We start from the raw sequence: 18714 nt of genomic DNA on the forward strand, positions 1-18714 counted from the left end.
TTTCTCTTTTTACCCAATGAAGGGAGAGCAGCACAGTAGAGTTGCTTTGTTTATGATTGTACAAAACCTTGCTTGCTTTGAAGGACCAGTGTGTAGGATTTAGTGGCATCTAGTGGTGAAAATACAGAATGGAACTGAAAATTCATTCTCTCACCCCTAACCTTTCTGTTGGAGACTTCCCCCCAGTGTGACCAATGTGAATGAGAAGAAAACTAAATACTTTATGTATGTTATTTACCTGATTTATGTGCACTTGTTTCACTCCAGCTCAGTGTGAGTGTCTGTCACGTTTTGTTGCCATTTAGAATTTTTTTTTTCTCAGACTTCAGAAAACTCCTCCAGAGCCACAGAAAACACATTAATTAATATATCAATCATTCAATGAGTTGATCAGACACAGGCTCAGGGACACAAGGAACATGATAAAATAAAATACCTGGTGAGACCCTGATCTTCGCCTGCAAAATATCCCAGAGAAAGACACAAAATGATGCAAAAACAAAGACCTGGAAGAGAAGAACAAGCAGGTGTTTTATTACTGTATATACAATTCTTATGTAGAAATTTTTTTATTTTTTTTTTGCACACACACACACACACACACAGTGGAGGCAGCTTGCAGGCTATGAGTAGATATTTCCTGAATAAAAGCGAATTAGGTTGTAATCACTCATCATACCTGTAAGATTGTGGGCTTTGAGGAGAGTAACCGCCCTCTGACAGCCAACCACTGACTTTATATAAAAGTGAGACTGAATAAGGAGACATTACACGACAATAATGATGAGCCAGGTAAAGTGAAGTAAACTTGAGTTGATGACAACTACACTTGTTACTGCAAGTGCAATATAAAGTAAAAGACCAATAAGCACTTTATCAAACCACCTGTTCAATAAGTTGTAGAAAAGTCTTGTTTTCATCTCTATTGTTAGTCTCTCTGTATATTTTTCCACAACCACAGCGATGATGCTGATAATAAATTATGAGGAAGCTGAAATGAAAGCTGTGAAGTATGAAGTATGTTGTCTAACTGGTTATTTTAGTTTGCCACATTATTTGTGTGAATTCTATTTAACTTTACTGGCTGAGACAAACCTGCCACCCACCCACACATTTTTATTTCCCTGTATATAATCTGTGTTAAGTAACTGAGCAACAGTCCATTCAAAGCATTGTGATAAATAGTCAGTACATCACAGCAGCTTGTCGTTGGTATTTATATTTCTCTGATCATTTACTAACTAATTGATTTACATCTGACTGAGCAGGGAGCTGTGGTTCAGAGGAGCAGAGAATCATTTTAGCTTAAACATGTCTTCATCTCTATCAACTACGGTGGGAGGTGTGGTGGTGGTCACCCATGTCCACCCAGCACCTCAGGGTGCTGTACCCAAACATCCGGTGGGCATCCAGAAGTTCAGCAGGGCCTCGCCGATGGCGCTTGGGGTAAGAGCCAGAATCAGTGTGTGGAGACAGAGCAGTGGACACACAGTGTTGTAGAGTGATCTGAGGGTGATACAATAAGATGGATATGGGAAGCTCATGTTTATGATCGCTCATATGAACTTTTAATTAACTCTTAATTAAGTCTGTTCAGAATTGAATGCTGTAAACTCAATCAAGAATTCACTTCCTGAAATTTAATGATGATCAGAGAGAAAACATTTACTCTCCTCATATTCAAATGAACTTGATTTGCATAAGTGCAGCAACTGGGAGACAGATGAATGTAGACAGATGTTAATTCTTCAGTTTTGTGTCTGTCCCTCCAGACAGTTCAGATCATGATCGGCCTGATGACTCTGCTGTTTGGGATCGTTATGGTGGTTCAACCAAAGACAGGGGGAGTTTACAGTGGTATTTTTGCCTGGGGAGCTGTGATTGTGAGTCTTATCATTTTCATGATACTGATTATTTCAATGCTTCTGTAGCTGATGTTTGGACAGACTGAACTTCAGTGTTTCCAGGTGGTGAAATCTGTATCCACAGAATATTTCTGTCCTTCTCTGTTGCAGCACATCACAGCTGGATCTCTGACAGTGGCTGCTGGGAAATCTCTGAACCGCTGCCTGGTTAGTGACTATTACTATTAAACCATTCTTTTAATAGCACTATTAAAGGCTACTTTTAGCATCACTATAGGCCACGTCTGCTTAGTTTTACTTTAGGATCATGCCGATGTTGTGTGGCAATATGTCCAAAGCCAACACTAACAAAACTGAAACAGTGGAGTTCATTAAAACTAACTCTGGCATTGCACGTCATTATTACTTAATGTGAAGCTTGTGAAGTCTGTCAGTCACCTCACTGATCACTACATTTTATATAAAGCCCCACTGTTCTGGTGTTACAAACAGTGACTCCTGGGTTAGTCAGAGAAATGTGAAATACACCTCTATCATTTCACCTAATTCTGTCAAAGACTCTGTTTTCAGGGTGTAAATGTTGACTGCAAATGGATCAGAGATGAGTCCAGGTGTCCTGACGTCTCGTCTCTCTTCCAGGTGAACGGCGCTCTGGGTGTCAGCGTCTTATCAGCAGTTGTTTCCTGTATTGCAACCATCCTCCATTCTGTGGATGCTACAGGACCGATCATATGCGATGACTATCAATTTGGTCGTGATGACTGCTTCAGATATGAGGTAATCAGTTTATTAGTTGTTTAAAGAGTAAACCATAAATAAAGAGTTAATTTACTTTTGGCTGGAGTAGCATGTGAGGAGTAGAATCAGTAGCTGAGTAGTCCTGGATGTTTACTCTGACACAGTCCAGGGTTACACTAGATGAATCTGCTGAACTCTAGTTTGTTCTGTTTCTAAAATCATTTTCTCCTGTTAAAGAAACAAAGGAGGACACATTAAGCTGTTTCCACTACAGATGGGACCATACCACTTTTTCACGTTTGGTACTGATACTGCAATCTTGAGTATCTGCCTATTAAACACTTAAGCTGTGTATCATATTTGATGCACTTTGCTTAAGCCTAACCATCTAAAAAACATCATGCTGAAAACTGTGAAACAAATGTTCTACTCGCCTACAGACGAAAAAAAGAAGCTTAGCCTGCAGCACTGCTTTTTGCAAAGTAAAACTTGAGTGTATCAACTGTGCTGTCAGACTTTGTAATGACATTGGGCACATGTCTGAACTCCAGATGTCAGTTGTGAAGCTAACCGTGTCTACACTTTTCGAGCATTTTGAAAGTGGCAAGGCGTAGCGAGGCTCCAAATGTTCGTTTAAGCACTGAAAACCCACATTTTCAATAACATCCAGCTCACTAAATTCGACAACTTTCTCTGTTATCAACTTTGCTTTTTTGCTGTTTAGAGGGAGTTTCTCACGCTTTTGAATTGTTTCAGTCAAAGTTTGTTACACTTACACTTTCAATAGTTCAGTCATATTGAGAACATGTTTGTCTTACATCCTACAACATTTGTTGAAGCTAGGAATAATACTAATCAAGATATTACTGTCCAAATATTACTTCCCAGAAGGTGTTTTTGAGAGTGTAAAATTTTTTTAAAAATATATATATAACAGGCCAAAAACATTTTTTTTTTAAATTGGAACAGAACAAAACCAGGCCTCAGTTTTGGGGCCAAACATTTTATCAACAAACTTTGTACAAACTCTGGCAACTACTTTCCTGAATTCTGTCTGATTTGACACAGAATGACACAACTACAATTGTGTTTGATTTTGCCAGACTCTGTCCCGAGGGAATTCAGGGGTTTTGGCTGTGTTCAGTTTCTTGGAGCTCATTGTTTCAATCACCGTCGCAGGATATGGCTGCTGTGCTTCTTACAGTGCAGAGGTGAGTCAATCAGTCACTGATGAGTAATTCAGTCTGATATCAAATACATTATTCTTCATTGTAGTTTACTTGTGTGCAGAATATTGTGATTGAATATTGTGAAGTCCAAACACACTTTATTGTTTTTCTGTAGTTGACTGGTCTTCATCAAAAATACTAATAAAACTGCGGTATAGTGAAGCACTTACAAATTTGTGGATACATCCCAATACCTTCGTCACATCCTTCCCTGTGACCTGGAAATTGATCTGGACAGGACTTAATCTAACTTACTTTATCTAAGAACATGTTTCCCTCTATCCTCACATGGTTACTGTGTTTCTCCTTATGTCTTCAGTGGGAGCCAGTAGCATTTGAGAAAAAGACACAAGTTCAGGGAAACATGGATCCAGTTAACTGAGATTCACCCTGTGTGTTTGTCTTGTAGGAATCATCGGTGGTTGTTGTTACTGCAGATGCTTCACTGACTGCACGTGCCCTGTCCAGTGCACCTCTCCTCACAGGTCAGGTCAAATCTATGAAGTGATGAGTATGTATGTCTTATAGGTTCAGAAGGAAATTGTAACTTTTATGTGTGTTTTGCAGATGGTGACCTAACAGAAGAACCAAACTGCCTCAGTCTCCAGCCTATACTACAGTCATCAGCTGAAGAGTCAGTCTAAACTGACCATCCTGCGTCAAAATGCTCTTCTAATCTTAACTGAAAGATAATATAAGATGAGAATCTAAATTCAATGTGTCATTCATAACCCAACATTTGTAAAACTAAACATCAGACACGATTGTGTGTATGTCTGCTCTCATGCCAACAAGCTTTGTTAAAAAAAAAAAAGTGCTATCATTCAGAGATGATTAAACTGTTTGCTAAAGACTGCAGATGTTTCTCTTTTTACCCAATGAAGGGAGAGCAGCACAGTAGAGTTGCTTTGTTTATGATTGTGCAAAACCTTGCTTGCTTTGAAGGACCAGTGTGTAGGATTTAGTGGCATCTAGTGGTGAAAATACAGAATGGAACTGAAAATTAATTCTCTCACCCCTAACCTTTCTGTTGGAGACCCTGATCTTCACCTGCAAAATATCCCAGAGAGAGACACAAAAAGACCACAAAACACAAAATGATGCAAAAAAGAAACCTGGAAGAGAAGAACAAGCAGGTGTTTTATTACTGTATATACAATTCTTGTCCTATTGTAATAGATTGCAGAATGTTTCTCTTATATGTCAGCCTATGTATATGTAGGCCTGTGTAGAAAAAAATAAAAGTGCATTAGCTCACTGCACCTTTAAGATTGTGGGTTTGGAGGAGAGTAACCGCCCTCTGACAGCCAACCATAAGAGAAATTGAATAAGGAGATGTTACTGGATCTGGAGTGAATCTCTGTGGAATATCCAATCTGACACTGCCTTCACTGAGGTAAATTAAGGAGCAACAACACTGTTCCTGTAAAGCAGGGTAGGTCTTTATTCACTGTTATAATGATTAAAAAGTAAAAGTACCATGTGTGTCAAATGTAAAGGAAGTAAATAACATTTTTTTACTGTGTCATTTTGACATAATGCTGAACATTCACACGAAGTGGTCAGCATTGATTTCACTTGTAAGATGTTTATAGTGAAGGATGAAAGTGTTAAACAAGTATTTCCTCAAAGACATGGACTCAATCCAGCCATGAGGGTGAAAACATGTCACTCTGAGCTGAACTCCATCAGTTTTCAGTGACTAAATTTTATAACCAGGAGCAACAGCGTGACTTGCAAACATGTCCCAGTGTTGAGTCCAGCGTTTCCTATGCATTGCTTTATCTGTGGCAGCCCACCACAATAATGGTGAGCCAGGTAAAGTGAAGTAAACTTGAGTTGATGACAATGATGCTTGTAGCTGTAAATGCAGTAAAAAGCAAAAGACCAATAAGCACTTTATCAAACCACCTGTTCAATAAGTTGTAGAAAAGTGTTATTTTCAGGTCTGTTGTTCTCAGTCTTTCAGTGTAACTTTCCACAACCAGAATAATAATGCTGTTGTGTCATGAGGAAGCTCAAACGAAACCTGTCTATATGTAGTAGGACTGGTTGTGAGCTCAACTGATGAGGGTGTGCATCAGAGAAATTCCCAGCAATGCCCAGTGCTGGTGAACAAACACAAAAGAACACTTGTTGCTTAACCAGTGCAATTTCACAATTCTTATTTTTATAGCACACAGTGTGATCACTCAAACATCTGAGGGGAAATTTTATTTTCTCCCATATTAAAATGCAACTTAACCATTCATATAGATTTGTTTTCCTTTAAAATAAAACAACACATTGTTATTTCTGTAAACTGCCTATTTATTACCAAAGCATTTATCAGTAATAGAGTTAAGATGGGAAAAATATCAATGTGTTTGCGCTGAATTTTGATTTATGTGGTGCTCCTTGAACTTTCGGTAAGGAGGAGAAAAAGTTATTCTGGAGCCCAGGTATAATACATCCTCTTATATCTTAAATCTATTATAGTGTATCATGTCCAGACAACTTAAGGGAATTTTCTCAATTTCAAAAACATTCAGTGAATCTGTACTCAATTACTCTTCCTCAGTGACCGGATATGGATCTCAGTGAACGGAAATTTAACTGCAAGAACTGAATTTGAATAGTGAGAAGTAAATTAATAGTATATAGAAGTATATAGAGAGCTGGATTTTCAGTGAGGATCAACGTTTCACAGCAAATGAATTACATTTCATTCAGTTTCAAGTTTCAGATTTGCTTTTTCAATGCAATTATTCAAGTGCAACAATTCAAATACAAATGATTCAAATTCAGTTTCTATTAACACATATTTCTGTTCATAAAATCAGAGCACAGTGATAAAGACTCAGTACATCAGAGCAGGACGTTGTCAGTATTTATGATTCAGTAGATAGTCAACTTACTAAGTTGACACATACATAGACCAGTGACAAATTAAAAGAAGTTTCTTAGGGAGGTGTTGGCCCACCACAAGTCACTAGAACAGCTTTAATGCACCTTAGCATCTATTCTACAAGTCTCTACTTCTGACTCTGACTGACTGAAGAACTATTCTTCCAAAAGATATTTCCTCAGTTGGTGTTTTGATGATGCTGATGCAGAGCGCTGTCTAATTTTTCTCTGATCAGTTATTAACTAATTAAACTGTCATTTGACTGAACAGGAGGCCTGAAACATGTCTTCATCTGTATCAACTACGGTGGGAGGTGTGGTGGTGGTCACCCACGTGTACCCAGCACCTCGAGGTGCTGCACACAAACGTCCTGTGGGCATCCAGAAGTTCATCAAGGCCCAGCCGACGGCGCTTGGGGTAAGAGATAGTGTCAGTGTGTGGAGACAGAGCAGTGAATAGTGATCTGAGGGCGATATAAGGTAGATACAGGAAAATAAAGCTCATGTTTATGATCTTTCATTTAAACCTTTACTGTGAAACTCTCTAAGATCTGTTTAGATGTCTGTATGAAGAAGTTGGTACCACTTCAGTCACTTCAGTTGTGATTTATTGAAGAGTAGGATGGGTGCCAGTTGACTGATCGCAAGTGATTGCAAAAGGACTCACACCTGGACTCACTCATATATATATATATATATATATATATATATATATATATATTTACAACAAGCCAGTGCTCTCCTCCTTCCTGCTCCTCCTCAGATCTCTCCTCCTTCAGACCCGTTCTTCACAACACTTATTCTTCTTAGAGAAAACATTTACTCTCCTCATATTTAAATGAACTTGATTTGCTGCAACCAGGAAACAGATGAATGTTAACTCTTCTGTTTGTGTCTGTCCCTCCAGACAGTTCAGATCATGATTGGCCTGATGGCTCTGATGTTTGGGATTGTTATGGTGGTTCAACCAGATACAATGGGAGTTTACAGTGGTATTTTCGCCTGGGGAGCTGTGATTGTGAGTCTCATCATTTTCATGATACTGATTATTTCAATGCTTCAGCAGCTGATGTTTGGACAGACTGAACTTCAGTGTTTCTGTCCTTCTCTGTTGCAGTACATCATAGCTGGATCTCTGACAGTGGCTGCTGGAAAATCTCTGAACCGCTGCATGGTTAGTGACTATTACTATTAAACTATTCTTTAATAACACAATTAAAGGCTACTTTAGGATCATGGTGGTTTTGTGTGGCAATATGTACAAAACCAACACTTACAAGACTGAAAAAGTGGAGTTCATTTAAACTAATTTGATATTTTCATCAACTTAATGCAGAGTTTTAGTCTATCAGTTATGGTCTAATAACCACTGATTTAAAGCCCCACTGAACTAGTGTTACAAACAAATGTTGAATGCAAATGGACCAGAGATGAGTCCAGGTGTCCTGACGTTTCGTCTCTTCTAGGTGAATGGCGCTCTGGCTGTTAACATCTTGGCAGCAGGTGTTTCCTTTGTTGCAACCATCCTCTACTTTCTGGATTCTGCAAGGATTAGATGGGTCACATGCCGTGACTACTCTGGTACCTGCTTCTTATACCAGGTATCCAGATCATTAGTAGTTTACACCCAAAACTAAACAGTATGGCTACAAATGAGTCAACCAGTTATGAATTTGCTTTGGCTAGAGTAGCATGTGAGGAGTAGTATCAGTAGCTAACTAGTCCTGGATGTTTACTTTGACACAGTCCAGGGTGACACCAGCTCAATCTGCTGAACTCACTTGTTGCCCTGTTCCTAAAATCCTTTTCTCCTGTTTTTAAAATGAAGAAGCTGAAACATTCTCAAAATAAACTGTCAAAATGACATAAAAATCAATAAGACACCAATCATTATACTAATTTTTAGACAAAGTTTCTCTTAATGACTTACAGGACTTACCCCCATCACAGTGGCAAAAATGACCCCATTTTGGCCTTTTGTTTTGGGACCCTGCAACTACTTTCCTGAATTCTGTCTGCTTTGACACAGAATGACATAACTGTTTGTTTTTGCCAGAGTCGGACGAAGGGGTTTATGGGGGTCTTGGCTGTTTTCCATTCACTGGCGCTCTTTGTTTCAATCACTGTTGCAGCATTTGCCTGCAGAGCTACTTACAGTGCAGAGGTAAGTCACCCAGTGACGAATGAGTAATTCAGCCAGATTTTAAATACATTTTTCTCCAGTGTAGTTTTGTTGTACAGATTGAACATTGTGATCTGAAGTCCAAATTCACTTTATTTTTCTATATGACTTCATCATATAGATAAAACTGCAGCATAATGAAGCAATTACAAATTTGTAGATGCATCCTAATGTCCTCGTCTTATTATTCCTTGCTTCTCATGTGACCTGGAACTTCATCCAGAGAAGACATGTCATTAATCTAACTTTATCTAAAAACATGTTTTCTCTCCTCACATCTTCAGTGGGAGCAAGTAGCATGTAGGAAAAGATAAGTTCAGTGAAACATGGCTCCATTTGACTGAGACTCACCTCATGTGTTCATCTCATAGGAATCATCAGTGGTTGTAACTGCAGATGCTTTAGTGACTCAACAGGCTCCACCCAGTGCACCTCTCCTCACAGGTAAGGTCAAGTCTGTAAAGTCATATGAATGAGAGCATATGAATACTGTCCTTTGGTTCAGAGGGAAACTGAGGCTCCCTCTGTTTTGCAGACAGACCACCACATTCAGAGGAACCAAGAGACCCCACTCTGGCTCCGCCTCCAGCCTACACCACTGTCGTCAACTGAAGAGTCTGTCCAAACTGTATCAAAATGCTCTTTCACTGTTGGCTGAAACCTAAATAATATTAATTTAAATTCAATGTGTCATTTGTAACCTGACATTTGTAAAATGTGGCAACAAAAAGCTTTGCTTAAAAAATGAATGCTATCCTTCAGAGATGACTAAACTGTTTGCAGAGATGTTTCTCTTTTACCAAAGAAAGTGAACACAGCACAGAGTTGATTTTATTTTTGACTGAGCAAAACCTTGCTTGCTTTTAAGGATGAGTGTATAAGTATTAGTGCCATCTAGGGGTGAGAACGTAGATTGTAACTAACTGAATACCCTGTCCCCTCACCCCTCCCCTTCCTGTTGGAGAGCACAGAGGCCGTCAGGTAACAAAATACCGCATCAACTAGTCTAGTTTGTAAAGTGAAGAGGTTTGTTTATATAGCAATGCTCTTGTCCTCTCCTGCAAGTTTGATTATTATTCATTATTGTACAACCACCACTATCTGAACCCTAATTACCACACGTAAGCAGGATCCCTCAAGAAACACTGGATCACTTAAGTGTGTCTATTCTTCTATGATCAGACCTGCTTGAAATTTTATCATTAAAAAGCCATAAAGAGTTTCCTATTTTGACATTTAATACACACCAATTATCATCCAGTGCACATTGTTAACATGAACAAACAGACCAACATCAACATGAAAACACAACATGTTTAGATACTGGAGGTTAAAGAGGAATTCCAGAAACATAACATTTCCCTTCATTTTAACATTTAGGAATTTTATTTTATTTTTCATCCAAAGAACAATGAGGATAACAGTGTTTAAAGGCAGGTAAGGAGACTTTTAAAACATTTCATTAATATTTTTCTTCCCCCTTGTCAAACAACATAACAGTGTTTTCATACGTTGGTCTTTAAAAATTCACAGTTCAGTTATTCTAATTGTTGCTCTGTTCGGTGTTTATACTCTGATCTTAAGCACAATTTCATGTCCTGTGAAATGTAATTAAATACATTTTCTGATCTCAGTTGTCTGGTGAAGAAAAGCAGCCAAATCTAAATGAACATGTCAGGAGTTCTCTTTACATGTCTGGCAACAAGACTGCATCCAGTGCATCTGTTGTCTGAGGCTGTGCTGTTTTAGATGGGGAGAGGACTGGAAATGAATCCCAGATATGGAATCATGAAAAGAAAACGTGGTCCCCCCCTGAGGTTTAGCTGGTCCAACTACTGACAAGGCTGATGATTACAAGGCTGAATCAATTTACACAGGATTAAAAATTCACATGGCACTGGACTAATTCGGCCACATACACCGATCAGATATGCTATCATCAATTAACCCCATCCTGTTGCCTAAGTGGTATCCAGAGCTGATGTTTTGACTGTCACAGGTGTTGATTTCGTTATTATGCAAATAACAGCAGCAAGTGCAGGATGAACACCGCTAAATGTTTTTGTTGCACCGATCTCATTCAGCAACAGACATTGATGCTGCTCTCCAGATATGGAAACCCTGAAAAAACTGCTTTCAAAGTTCAGAAATACCCAATGCGGAGGGTTTCTGAAATGCAGTTAGGTACTCAGGAATGGAATGATTGGTCAGTTAGATACAATTAATGCTGGTATATTTGGATACTTTGTCATTTATCAAGAAGAAAACGTTTTCCTGGATCCAGCTGTTTTTTCGCTGTATATTGTGAACTGAAATGCATTAATATCTATTGTGTAGTGGTGGGAGAGAAATGATAAATACTAATATTGCTGAGCACTCCTGTTAACTTCTGTTACTGTTTTATCTTGAGATCACAGAATTAAAATATTTAGAAGCAACCACTCACTCTCCGCTTCAGTAGTGCAGTAAACCTCAGCAGCAGATGAGCTCAAATCAACACCTGTAACCAGTTTATTAGAGAAACTGAATTAGCATCGTGTTCTGACATAATTTAGATTTGTACTCCCAGTAACTGATAGTGTTACAGTGCATGTGAATATTCAAACTGGAGGTATCATGTCTAACCAGTCCCTCTGAGCAGCATGTAGACAGCAGAGATGGTGATGGCTGTGGCAGTGTAGGTAAACACAGCATTATAAACAGTGTTTGTCCTGATTCGTTCTCCCAGCGTCCTCTGGGTCTCTTCCAGATGCCTCACCACCACCTCAGATTCCCGGTGGTCCCCTCTCTCGGCTCTTGCTAACTGCACCTCACCTGCCTGCATTTCAGGCTGTGGTGTGGTTTCCAGCAGCCTCTTCACCACTGACAAGTCGCTCTCAACTCTACCGAGTCCTTGCTCCAGTTGTCCCAGCTGCGGTGGGAGGGACTCCAGGAGGGACTGGGTCCTTTGGCTACCGACTTGGAGGTCTTTTAAGGCTGAAAGAGGCACAGCGGGCAAGTCTGGGGTCGGCCCTCCCCCCTTGCCCTGAAGGACGTCGCCCTTCTGAGTGAAGGCATCATTCAGTGTAAGCCTGAGGCTGTCGATAAGCGTTCGGAGCTCGTCCTGTTGGGAGCGATGGTTTCCAGCCTGGACCCTTAGGGCTTCCTGCAGGCTCTCTGGACCTTTCTGGGCCTCCAGTAGAAGACTCTTCAGCTCCTACAAATTAAAGTAGTGAAGATGCACCAGGTGAAACTAAGATCACAGCACACTGGTGACCTGGTGAGGTGCAAATAAAATATATAGCACAAAAAACAAAAGAAACTTCATATGAAAATCTGTAGAAAACATTTGGTAGAAATGCTTAGTTTGTACATGCACACCCAGAGTCCACATTAACCTGCAACCAAAAGCTGAACCACTGAGCCATGACCCCCTTTATAGCAGAATTAAGCCACTATTTTATCATCAACCCTCCTCACCTGCAGGCGGACCCGGTTGACGTATGTTGATCCCATGACTCCAATCAGGGCTCCAAGCACCGAGCCAATGATGGACCAGTTCTTGGTCCGTTCTGCTCTCGTCCTCTCCTTTTCATGGCTCTCCCTGACGCCTGCTGAAAACAAGGCAAACTTTTCCCTCTCTGATCCCTCGGCGTTCTCATACGCTGTCCGGAGACGACGCTCCTCCTGTGGTCAGGAGAGACCACGAGTTTTGAGTTTTGTTTATTATGAATTAAGTTCAATCAGCTGACCTATTATTCCATAAATGGGTTCAACTGGAGTTAGAAGTATAGTACCAACAATATTATCATAACATTTTCAGTTGCCTCAGCTAACCTGCAGCAGTTTGTGCTCCAGCGTGGCCAGCTCCAGGTAGTGAGCCTCCTCCCTGGACACTCTGTCCAGCCGGTCTCTGACCTCCTTTAGTCTGACCTGCAGGGCCTCCAGGCTAGCATGAGCCTCACGCACCATCCCTCTGGCCACCATGAACGCTGCCTCAGCCTAGAAGAAACACACATCAGTCATGCTTAAAACAAATGCCTGCAACAAAATCCCTCCTGAGGCGTGGGGGCTGATTCAACTTTATGATAATTTTGAATGCCATAGTTTGTGGTGCTGTTAAATTGTATTGTGTTGTACTGAGAGGTGTGTCTCATATGTAGTCTATCCCATTTTAATCAGCAAGGTGCTTCTTACTGTCTACTGACCTCAGTGACCTTGGTCTGAGCCTCGCGGACCTCATTAAGCCCGACAAACTCCTCGTACCTCTCCCACCAGTAGTTGACTGTAGCAGAAGCCGTCTGAGCCGACCTCTGACCCCACTGCCGCCCCAGCTCACCTGCATGCTAGAGGAGGGAGAGAGGGCAGTGTTTCAGTTTGGCTCTGTGTTCTTTTGTAGTATCAGATGATAATGTTGTATGAAAAGTCAGAAGAGGGATTTCCTGTACCTGTAAGGCAGCTAGGGCACGCTCCTTCACCACCTCACCTGCACCCTTCCCATCAGGAGGCACAGGGTCAGTGGGCGGGGGGGAGCTAGGCTGATGGTGAGCACTGTAGGTTCGGACCAGAGTGATTCTGCCGCAGAGAGATCCAGGCATGGAGAGGCGGGACAGACAGCACGTGCCATGAGCCCAGTGACAGATCTGTGCTCCTCTGTACCTGACATAGTAATCATACTGTCAATCGTCAGCTCTGGTTTAAGTAGAACAAGCTAGCAAATCTCCCATGGATTAAATTATGTAGACTTACCTCATTGAGAAAGACAGCAGACAGAAATGCAGCTTGAGAACTGTCAGAGTTTCCCTTTCACTGCAGCTACGGAGCTAACGCTGGAGAATTCACCTGTGAGAACAGTGTAAAAACTACAGGTTAAAGACGTCTTATTTAGGCTATTGGTCTACTGTTGTGCTGAGGGATCCGACTACTGAACTGCATCTAACTAACAGGACCCATTTGACCCAGTGACAAACATGCACTCTTCATTCAACATGACAAATGACTTTGACAACACACGGTGGACTGTCCTCTTCATACTACTTCATACTACAACTACTGACATATATTGACTGACACATCATATGAATAATCAAACAGACTTCAGGAGGACAAGGTTTTCAGGGCTTTAGTATGAGCATATCTTATATCACAATTTTTCTGTTCATTTCCCTGCTTCATCCCCAGCTTTTAGCTCCTCGTTGCTAACAGTTAAAGTGACTTTTTAATCGTGTAAAACTGGCAATGAAATCCTGTGAGTTTCACACACAACAAGGTATAAAAAATAAACATACCTCTTTTCTTCGATGTTGTCAATGTAAACATGTCACAAAGATGAAGTTTCTTTAGGATAACTACTTAGCAACCCATATGAAACGGGTAACAGCCGGGTCAGATTTCGTTCAGGCACACAACAGTCATTCTATATCCGGTTTAGAATTCACCGGGGTCCTTACAGTGCGGATTAGAGAAGCTGCCGGTTTTGTACGCAACAGCAATATCGTTAATTTCTTCTCCTCAGACAAGTATAACCAGTTTTAAATATGTCTGGCAGAGAAGGTGAGAAGTCTTTTCGTCTGTGGGTTACCTTAAAATTCTGGCCAATGTAAAAGATAAAATATGACAGTGTAATAAAAACGCAGAGGAGCGTGTTTCCCTCGCTGGATTAGCTAGCTGTTGCTAACGTGTGCTAAAAGCGCGAAGCTGATAAAACTCTGTCACCAAACTAAACAAAAAAGATGCTACATGAATGCTTTTTATTGTCGGTTTGTAGGTACACAAGCAAGACATTGTATTTAATACATGTACGAACAACTAGCTATCGGCTGAAGCAGTCGACTCTTACTCAACTTAATTTAACAAATTTAGCTAAACAAATAACGAATTGACGTTCCAGTTTGTGTTATTTAAAAGCAAACTAACCTTACTTCTGAAAGTTGAAACTGTCTTCTTGGTGTACTGAATACATATTAAATTGGAAATATTTACAGGCCGCGATGTACCAGTCAGGCAGTGAAAAATAAATTAGATTGGCAGATTTTTTCAAAGGAGTTTGGTGTGGTGTTCTGGTTACACCATTAGGTCCCGTTTAGTATTTAACATAATATTCATTCATTTATTGTTTCCAGGAGGCAAAAAGAAACCCCTGAAGACACCCAAGAAACAATCCAAGGAATTGGATGATGTAAGTGTTCTTATGCCCTCTGAAATCAGATTGTTAATCCATCATAATATGACCATAATTTTTTTTCACAAAATTGGTTAGTCTGCAGAACTTCAAAATCTATTGGAAAAATAAATGTTCAGTGTACAGCTGAACCCTAGGTAATGGCAAATGTCAGTTGAATGTATCATAAAGATGACATTGACCTGATGCAACATGTTTGTTTGTTTGTTTCTGATGATTTCATTTCAAAATATCTGTCAGTTGCAACAAAATTTCAGAGGAACATAAAAAGTTTTCGATCGAAAGATTGTATGAGTGATGACTGATAAGTTCTTGGCCAAAGGGAGAAGAAGATGAGTTATACAGCTCGCGTTACTTGAAAATGTTAGCACTATCTGAGGAAATGTGCAGCATCTTTCTTTGTGCAGTCATCCAGTCTCAAGGGCTTATCAGTGAATTAGGTCCATGAGGATATGGTGGCAACACCAGGAGAGGGTACCCATACTCACAGCATGACTCTGTGTCTGCAGGATGATGTGGCCTTCAAGCAGAAGCAAAAGGAAGAACAGAAGGCCTTGGAAGCATTGAAGGCCAAAGCTTCAGGAAAAGGACCTTTAAGTAAGACCTAGAGCAATTTAGACAGCAAACATTCTCATAACTTACTGCATGACTGATAAACATGTAACATTTTGCTGGCTGGTACATAATCACAGCCTGGTCATTGACAGTCAGGCTCACAAACAAAACACAAAACCCATAGTTATTTTACATGAAACATCCAGCCAGATCATCATTATTAATATTTTGTGTTTATTAATGATGCTAAGGCCACAATGTCTCTTTAGTTAACTAAACAACAGCACACCAAATTATGAGGAAAATTAATTTTAACAAGATATGTTGGTTTTGTGAAATAACAATGGAGGAGATAAAAGATGTTCTTACTACGTGAAAAGTTTCTTATAAAAATGGGAATGGTTTCTTGTTATAAGGACAAATGAAGCAAAAGTTTTTGACATTGTAACACTAGTACATTGCTGTACTTGCATGCCATATGTACAAAATTGAAAACGTTTAGCTAGATTTACGCTAGATGCGAGGGATAAAATGAGAGTGGTGTATGTTTTGATTTATATTTCAGCCCTGGATTTTACATGTTGCTAACAACACTGCAAAACTAAGGAAGAGATGCTCCTTTGCAATTTGTGCACTTTTTGTTAAAAGGGCTACTGTATATCTCACACGATTCATGCAAACCCACTCAAACTATAAGAAGATAAGACATGGCACTTTCTGCAGTACACATTGTTTTATTTCAAACTGAATGTGCCGCAGCACAGAGCCTTAACAACAAAAATGTTTGTGACTGTCCAAATAGGTTCTGCACTGTAATGTGGTTGTGTTGATCATTTAAATCTCACATGTAATAGTTGAAAACCTTGAGTTTCATTTATTGTCTGCCTCTCAGTTGCAGACACATGAACAACTTTTTCAGATTTACAGAATTAAAAACAAAAGATCTGGCCACAGTTGTGATCACTGGTATTAGTTGGTCAGGTTAGAAGTTTTGTTACTTCTCTGTTTTTCCCCTACAGGTGGTGGTGGCATCAAGAAATCGGGCAAGAAGTAAAATCTGAATCTGACAGTGATTTTTATTTGGTCCCCGGCCTCGCTTCCTGCGTCTTCATTGTTTGTATGCTTGCTGAAAGACTCCAGTTAGCCCTGTTAAACATGACCTTGGTGTTAAGCTCCTTCAGCAGTGAAAATGTACAGAAAAAGCATTTAATAATTTCAGGATTTCAGGGTCAGGAATATCAGTTACCAGTTATGCCTGACACTGATCAAAATCTTCAAATGCAGTTTAGAAATGAAAGTCTGCAGCTTAGAAATGGAAAGCGTAAAAAAAATCCTGATCTCCACTGTATCTTTTTTTGTGTTCATGCGAAACTTTATCAGAAACACAAATTATCCTAAGTTCTTTTTTCTTCTGATTTTTGTTCTATTGTGAAGAGGGAGATACCAATAAAGTTTTTGTAATTACTGCTTGTTATTTTAATTCTTAGTTGGAAAGGAATCTGCCAAGAATCTCAGCCATCAAACCATATTTGTAATAAGTGTGTACAAGGTATGGCTATTAAATAACAAGACTGCACGTGGGTCACAGTCACACTGAGTTTTATATATTAAAGGTTGAGTATTCACACGCAACTGCTTTAAGTTTCCAATAAGTGACGTCTTTTGTTCACTGCTGGCTACTGATTGAAATACACATTTTTGCTAAGGCGTCAGAAAATTATTAGCTTAAAAGTTGAGCAACGCATTACTTACATTATAACTTGAAATTTTTGGTGGAAGGGGAACACTACATGTCATGTGCACATTTTGTGAAGGCAGAGAGGATGTCCAAGACTGAACCTTCTGGGCATCTGTGCACATCAAACACATTCAACAGATTGAACAAATTGTTTGAAATGATTGACAACTCAGTATAAGAATGATAGCAGAAATGGTCTCCATTGATAAAGAGATGCTGATGCAGAAGGGGAGTATGTTGAAGGAGACAGACACTGAAAAATGTTTATGTTCAATAAAACTGTATTACAGCATTAGTCTCGTTATTTAATAGCCATACCTCATAAAGGAGGTTTTCCTTTTTAAACCCCCAGTTATTTACTGAAGTACTGGCATGTCTGCTTTACATCCCCAGTTTCCCTCCACCTTTATTTTATTCCTTCTTTTCTTCCTTCCTTATGTTTTCCCCCTTTTATCTTATATTATTCTGTCTTCCCTCCTTTCCTTTCCCTCTTCAACTCATCAGAAAACATGTAAAGACACAATGTTCACGTCAGTAAAATGAATGTAATGTCATGTTCTAAACATTATAAGAACATCAGATCCAAGTGATCAAATAGATTAACACAGTCAACAAATTATTTTTAAAAAAAATGACATTTATTGGTTTTAAAGTGACACAGCACAAAAATATTCAGTCTATTGGCTTTACAATAATATATAAAATAGTCTTGTTTAACTGTTGATTTAAGTTGATTTCCTCAGGTGCCCTCCATGAGAGAAGATGCTCCTCAGTAAGCTCTGTTAAGAAAGACAAAAAGGAAATGTGATTCACTTACGATTGTTGAGTCTTGGCATAAAGTTTTTTAGGGCAGACACTAAGTTGAACAGGGAAATGAACTCACCCTGAATTATTTCAGTGTAGTTTGTGTTAATGTGTTAACCAAAATGAACTGAAGCCAACAAGGAGCTGTTACTGATCTGTGAAAAGTTGGTGATGAAAGACACCACAAAGCTCAGGAGACCTTTCTCACAGTAGACATTTTCACTTGTCATAGCAGAAGAACCACAGCTGAAACAAATTTTGTTAATGATGACTCAGTTCCACTTGGGTGTGCCAGAGAGCCAGCAAGCACAATCTGGGGCCATGGGACTGATTCACCTGAATGGAATGTGCTTGTTATTTGTGTTATTAATTACACCTGTGCTTTTCCTGATGTGACATGTCAAAATGTCTGCTGTGGATAATGGCTCAGTGAGACATTGCAACAGGAGAGGACTTAGAGTCACTGGGGTTCAGATGAGGCATGTGTCCTTTGGGTGTCAGTAAGCCACCCACAGTGGTGGAACAAGTATTCAGATCCTTTACTTAAAGGTAGGAAA

At 39.7% G+C, this 18714-nt stretch overlaps 4 protein-coding genes and 1 long non-coding RNA gene across 6 annotated transcripts; 3 read left to right on the forward strand and 2 right to left on the reverse strand.

Moving 5' to 3' along the window:
* The first annotated feature begins 140 nt into the window (after nt 1-140).
* On the forward strand, nt 141-5003 carry LOC108874756 (membrane-spanning 4-domains subfamily A member 12-like). The gene is made up of 7 exons (XM_018663286.2): nt 141-1446; nt 1773-1883; nt 2016-2072; nt 2505-2642; nt 3707-3814; nt 4242-4317; nt 4400-5003. The coding sequence occupies exons 1-7, from the start codon at nt 1312-1314 to the stop codon at nt 4474-4476; spliced, it is 702 nt and encodes a 233-aa protein (XP_018518802.1). The 5' UTR covers nt 141-1311; the 3' UTR covers nt 4477-5003.
* A 99-nt stretch (nt 5004-5102) lies between these two features.
* LOC108874759 (membrane-spanning 4-domains subfamily A member 15) lies at nt 5103-10122 on the forward strand. Of its 2 annotated transcripts, none has more exons than XM_018663290.2 (8): nt 5103-5267; nt 6990-7136; nt 7626-7736; nt 7836-7892; nt 8185-8319; nt 8775-8882; nt 9272-9344; nt 9436-10122. In XM_018663290.2, the coding sequence occupies exons 2-8, from the start codon at nt 7002-7004 to the stop codon at nt 9510-9512; spliced, it is 696 nt and encodes a 231-aa protein (XP_018518806.1). In that variant the 5' UTR covers nt 5103-5267; nt 6990-7001; the 3' UTR covers nt 9513-10122. The 2 variants fall into 2 exon arrangements, with proteins under 2 accessions (XP_018518806.1, XP_050930145.1); XM_051074188.1 differs by having other exon boundaries at nt 5119-5228.
* A 141-nt stretch (nt 10123-10263) lies between these two features.
* Nucleotides 10264-14304, reverse strand: LOC108874757 (mitochondrial potassium channel). The gene is made up of 7 exons (XM_018663288.2): nt 14168-14304; nt 13629-13721; nt 13328-13538; nt 13088-13225; nt 12717-12881; nt 12360-12566; nt 10264-12096 (listed from the first exon to the last, which is right to left on the reverse strand). Exons 2-7 carry the CDS (start codon nt 13631-13633, stop codon nt 11521-11523), a joined length of 1302 nt encoding a protein of 433 aa, XP_018518804.1. The 5' UTR covers nt 13634-13721; nt 14168-14304; the 3' UTR covers nt 10264-11520.
* On the forward strand, nt 14300-17079 carry LOC108874760 (translation machinery-associated protein 7). The gene is made up of 4 exons (XM_018663291.2): nt 14300-14432; nt 15002-15057; nt 15570-15657; nt 16635-17079. The coding sequence occupies exons 1-4, from the start codon at nt 14417-14419 to the stop codon at nt 16667-16669; spliced, it is 195 nt and encodes a 64-aa protein (XP_018518807.1). The 5' UTR covers nt 14300-14416; the 3' UTR covers nt 16670-17079.
* On the reverse strand, nt 16689-18705 carry LOC127143069 (uncharacterized). The gene is made up of 2 exons (XR_007814240.1): nt 18237-18705; nt 16689-18132 (listed from the first exon to the last, which is right to left on the reverse strand). It is a non-coding gene; the product is annotated as an uncharacterized LOC127143069 (long non-coding RNA).
* Between the last annotated feature and the right edge of the window lie 9 nt (nt 18706-18714).

Source organism: Lates calcarifer, linkage group LG12, assembly GCF_001640805.2.
Source record: "Lates calcarifer isolate ASB-BC8 linkage group LG12, TLL_Latcal_v3, whole genome shotgun sequence".
In the NCBI taxonomy this organism is placed as follows: domain Eukaryota; kingdom Metazoa; phylum Chordata; class Actinopteri; family Centropomidae; genus Lates; species Lates calcarifer.

Excerpts from the sequence above, each read along its gene's own strand:
- LOC108874759 (XM_018663290.2), top strand. The coding sequence starts at position 7,002 with ATGTCTTCATCTGTATCAACTACGGTGGGAGGTGTGGTGGTGGTCACC. Across the intron at positions 7,737-7,835 it reads TCGCCTGGGGAGCTGTGATT|TACATCATAGCTGGATCTCT; the intron begins GTGAGTCTCATC and ends TCTCTGTTGCAG. Across the intron at positions 8,883-9,271 it reads GAGCTACTTACAGTGCAGAG|GAATCATCAGTGGTTGTAAC; the intron begins GTAAGTCACCCA and ends TTCATCTCATAG.
- LOC108874760 (XM_018663291.2), top strand. Across the intron at positions 15,058-15,569 it reads AATCCAAGGAATTGGATGAT|GATGATGTGGCCTTCAAGCA; the intron begins GTAAGTGTTCTT and ends CTGTGTCTGCAG. Across the intron at positions 15,658-16,634 it reads TTCAGGAAAAGGACCTTTAA|GTGGTGGTGGCATCAAGAAA; the intron begins GTAAGACCTAGA and ends TTTCCCCTACAG.
- LOC108874756 (XM_018663286.2), top strand. The coding sequence starts at position 1,312 with ATGTCTTCATCTCTATCAACTACGGTGGGAGGTGTGGTGGTGGTCACC. Across the intron at positions 1,447-1,772 it reads CCTCGCCGATGGCGCTTGGG|ACAGTTCAGATCATGATCGG; the intron begins GTAAGAGCCAGA and ends CTGTCCCTCCAG. Across the intron at positions 1,884-2,015 it reads TTGCCTGGGGAGCTGTGATT|CACATCACAGCTGGATCTCT; the intron begins GTGAGTCTTATC and ends TCTCTGTTGCAG.
- LOC108874757 (XM_018663288.2), bottom strand. Across the intron at positions 12,882-13,087 it reads CTCAGACCAAGGTCACTGAG|GCTGAGGCAGCGTTCATGGT; the intron begins GTCAGTAGACAG and ends TGTTTCTTCTAG. Across the intron at positions 12,567-12,716 it reads TGGAGCACAAACTGCTGCAG|GAGGAGCGTCGTCTCCGGAC; the intron begins GTTAGCTGAGGC and ends TCCTGACCACAG.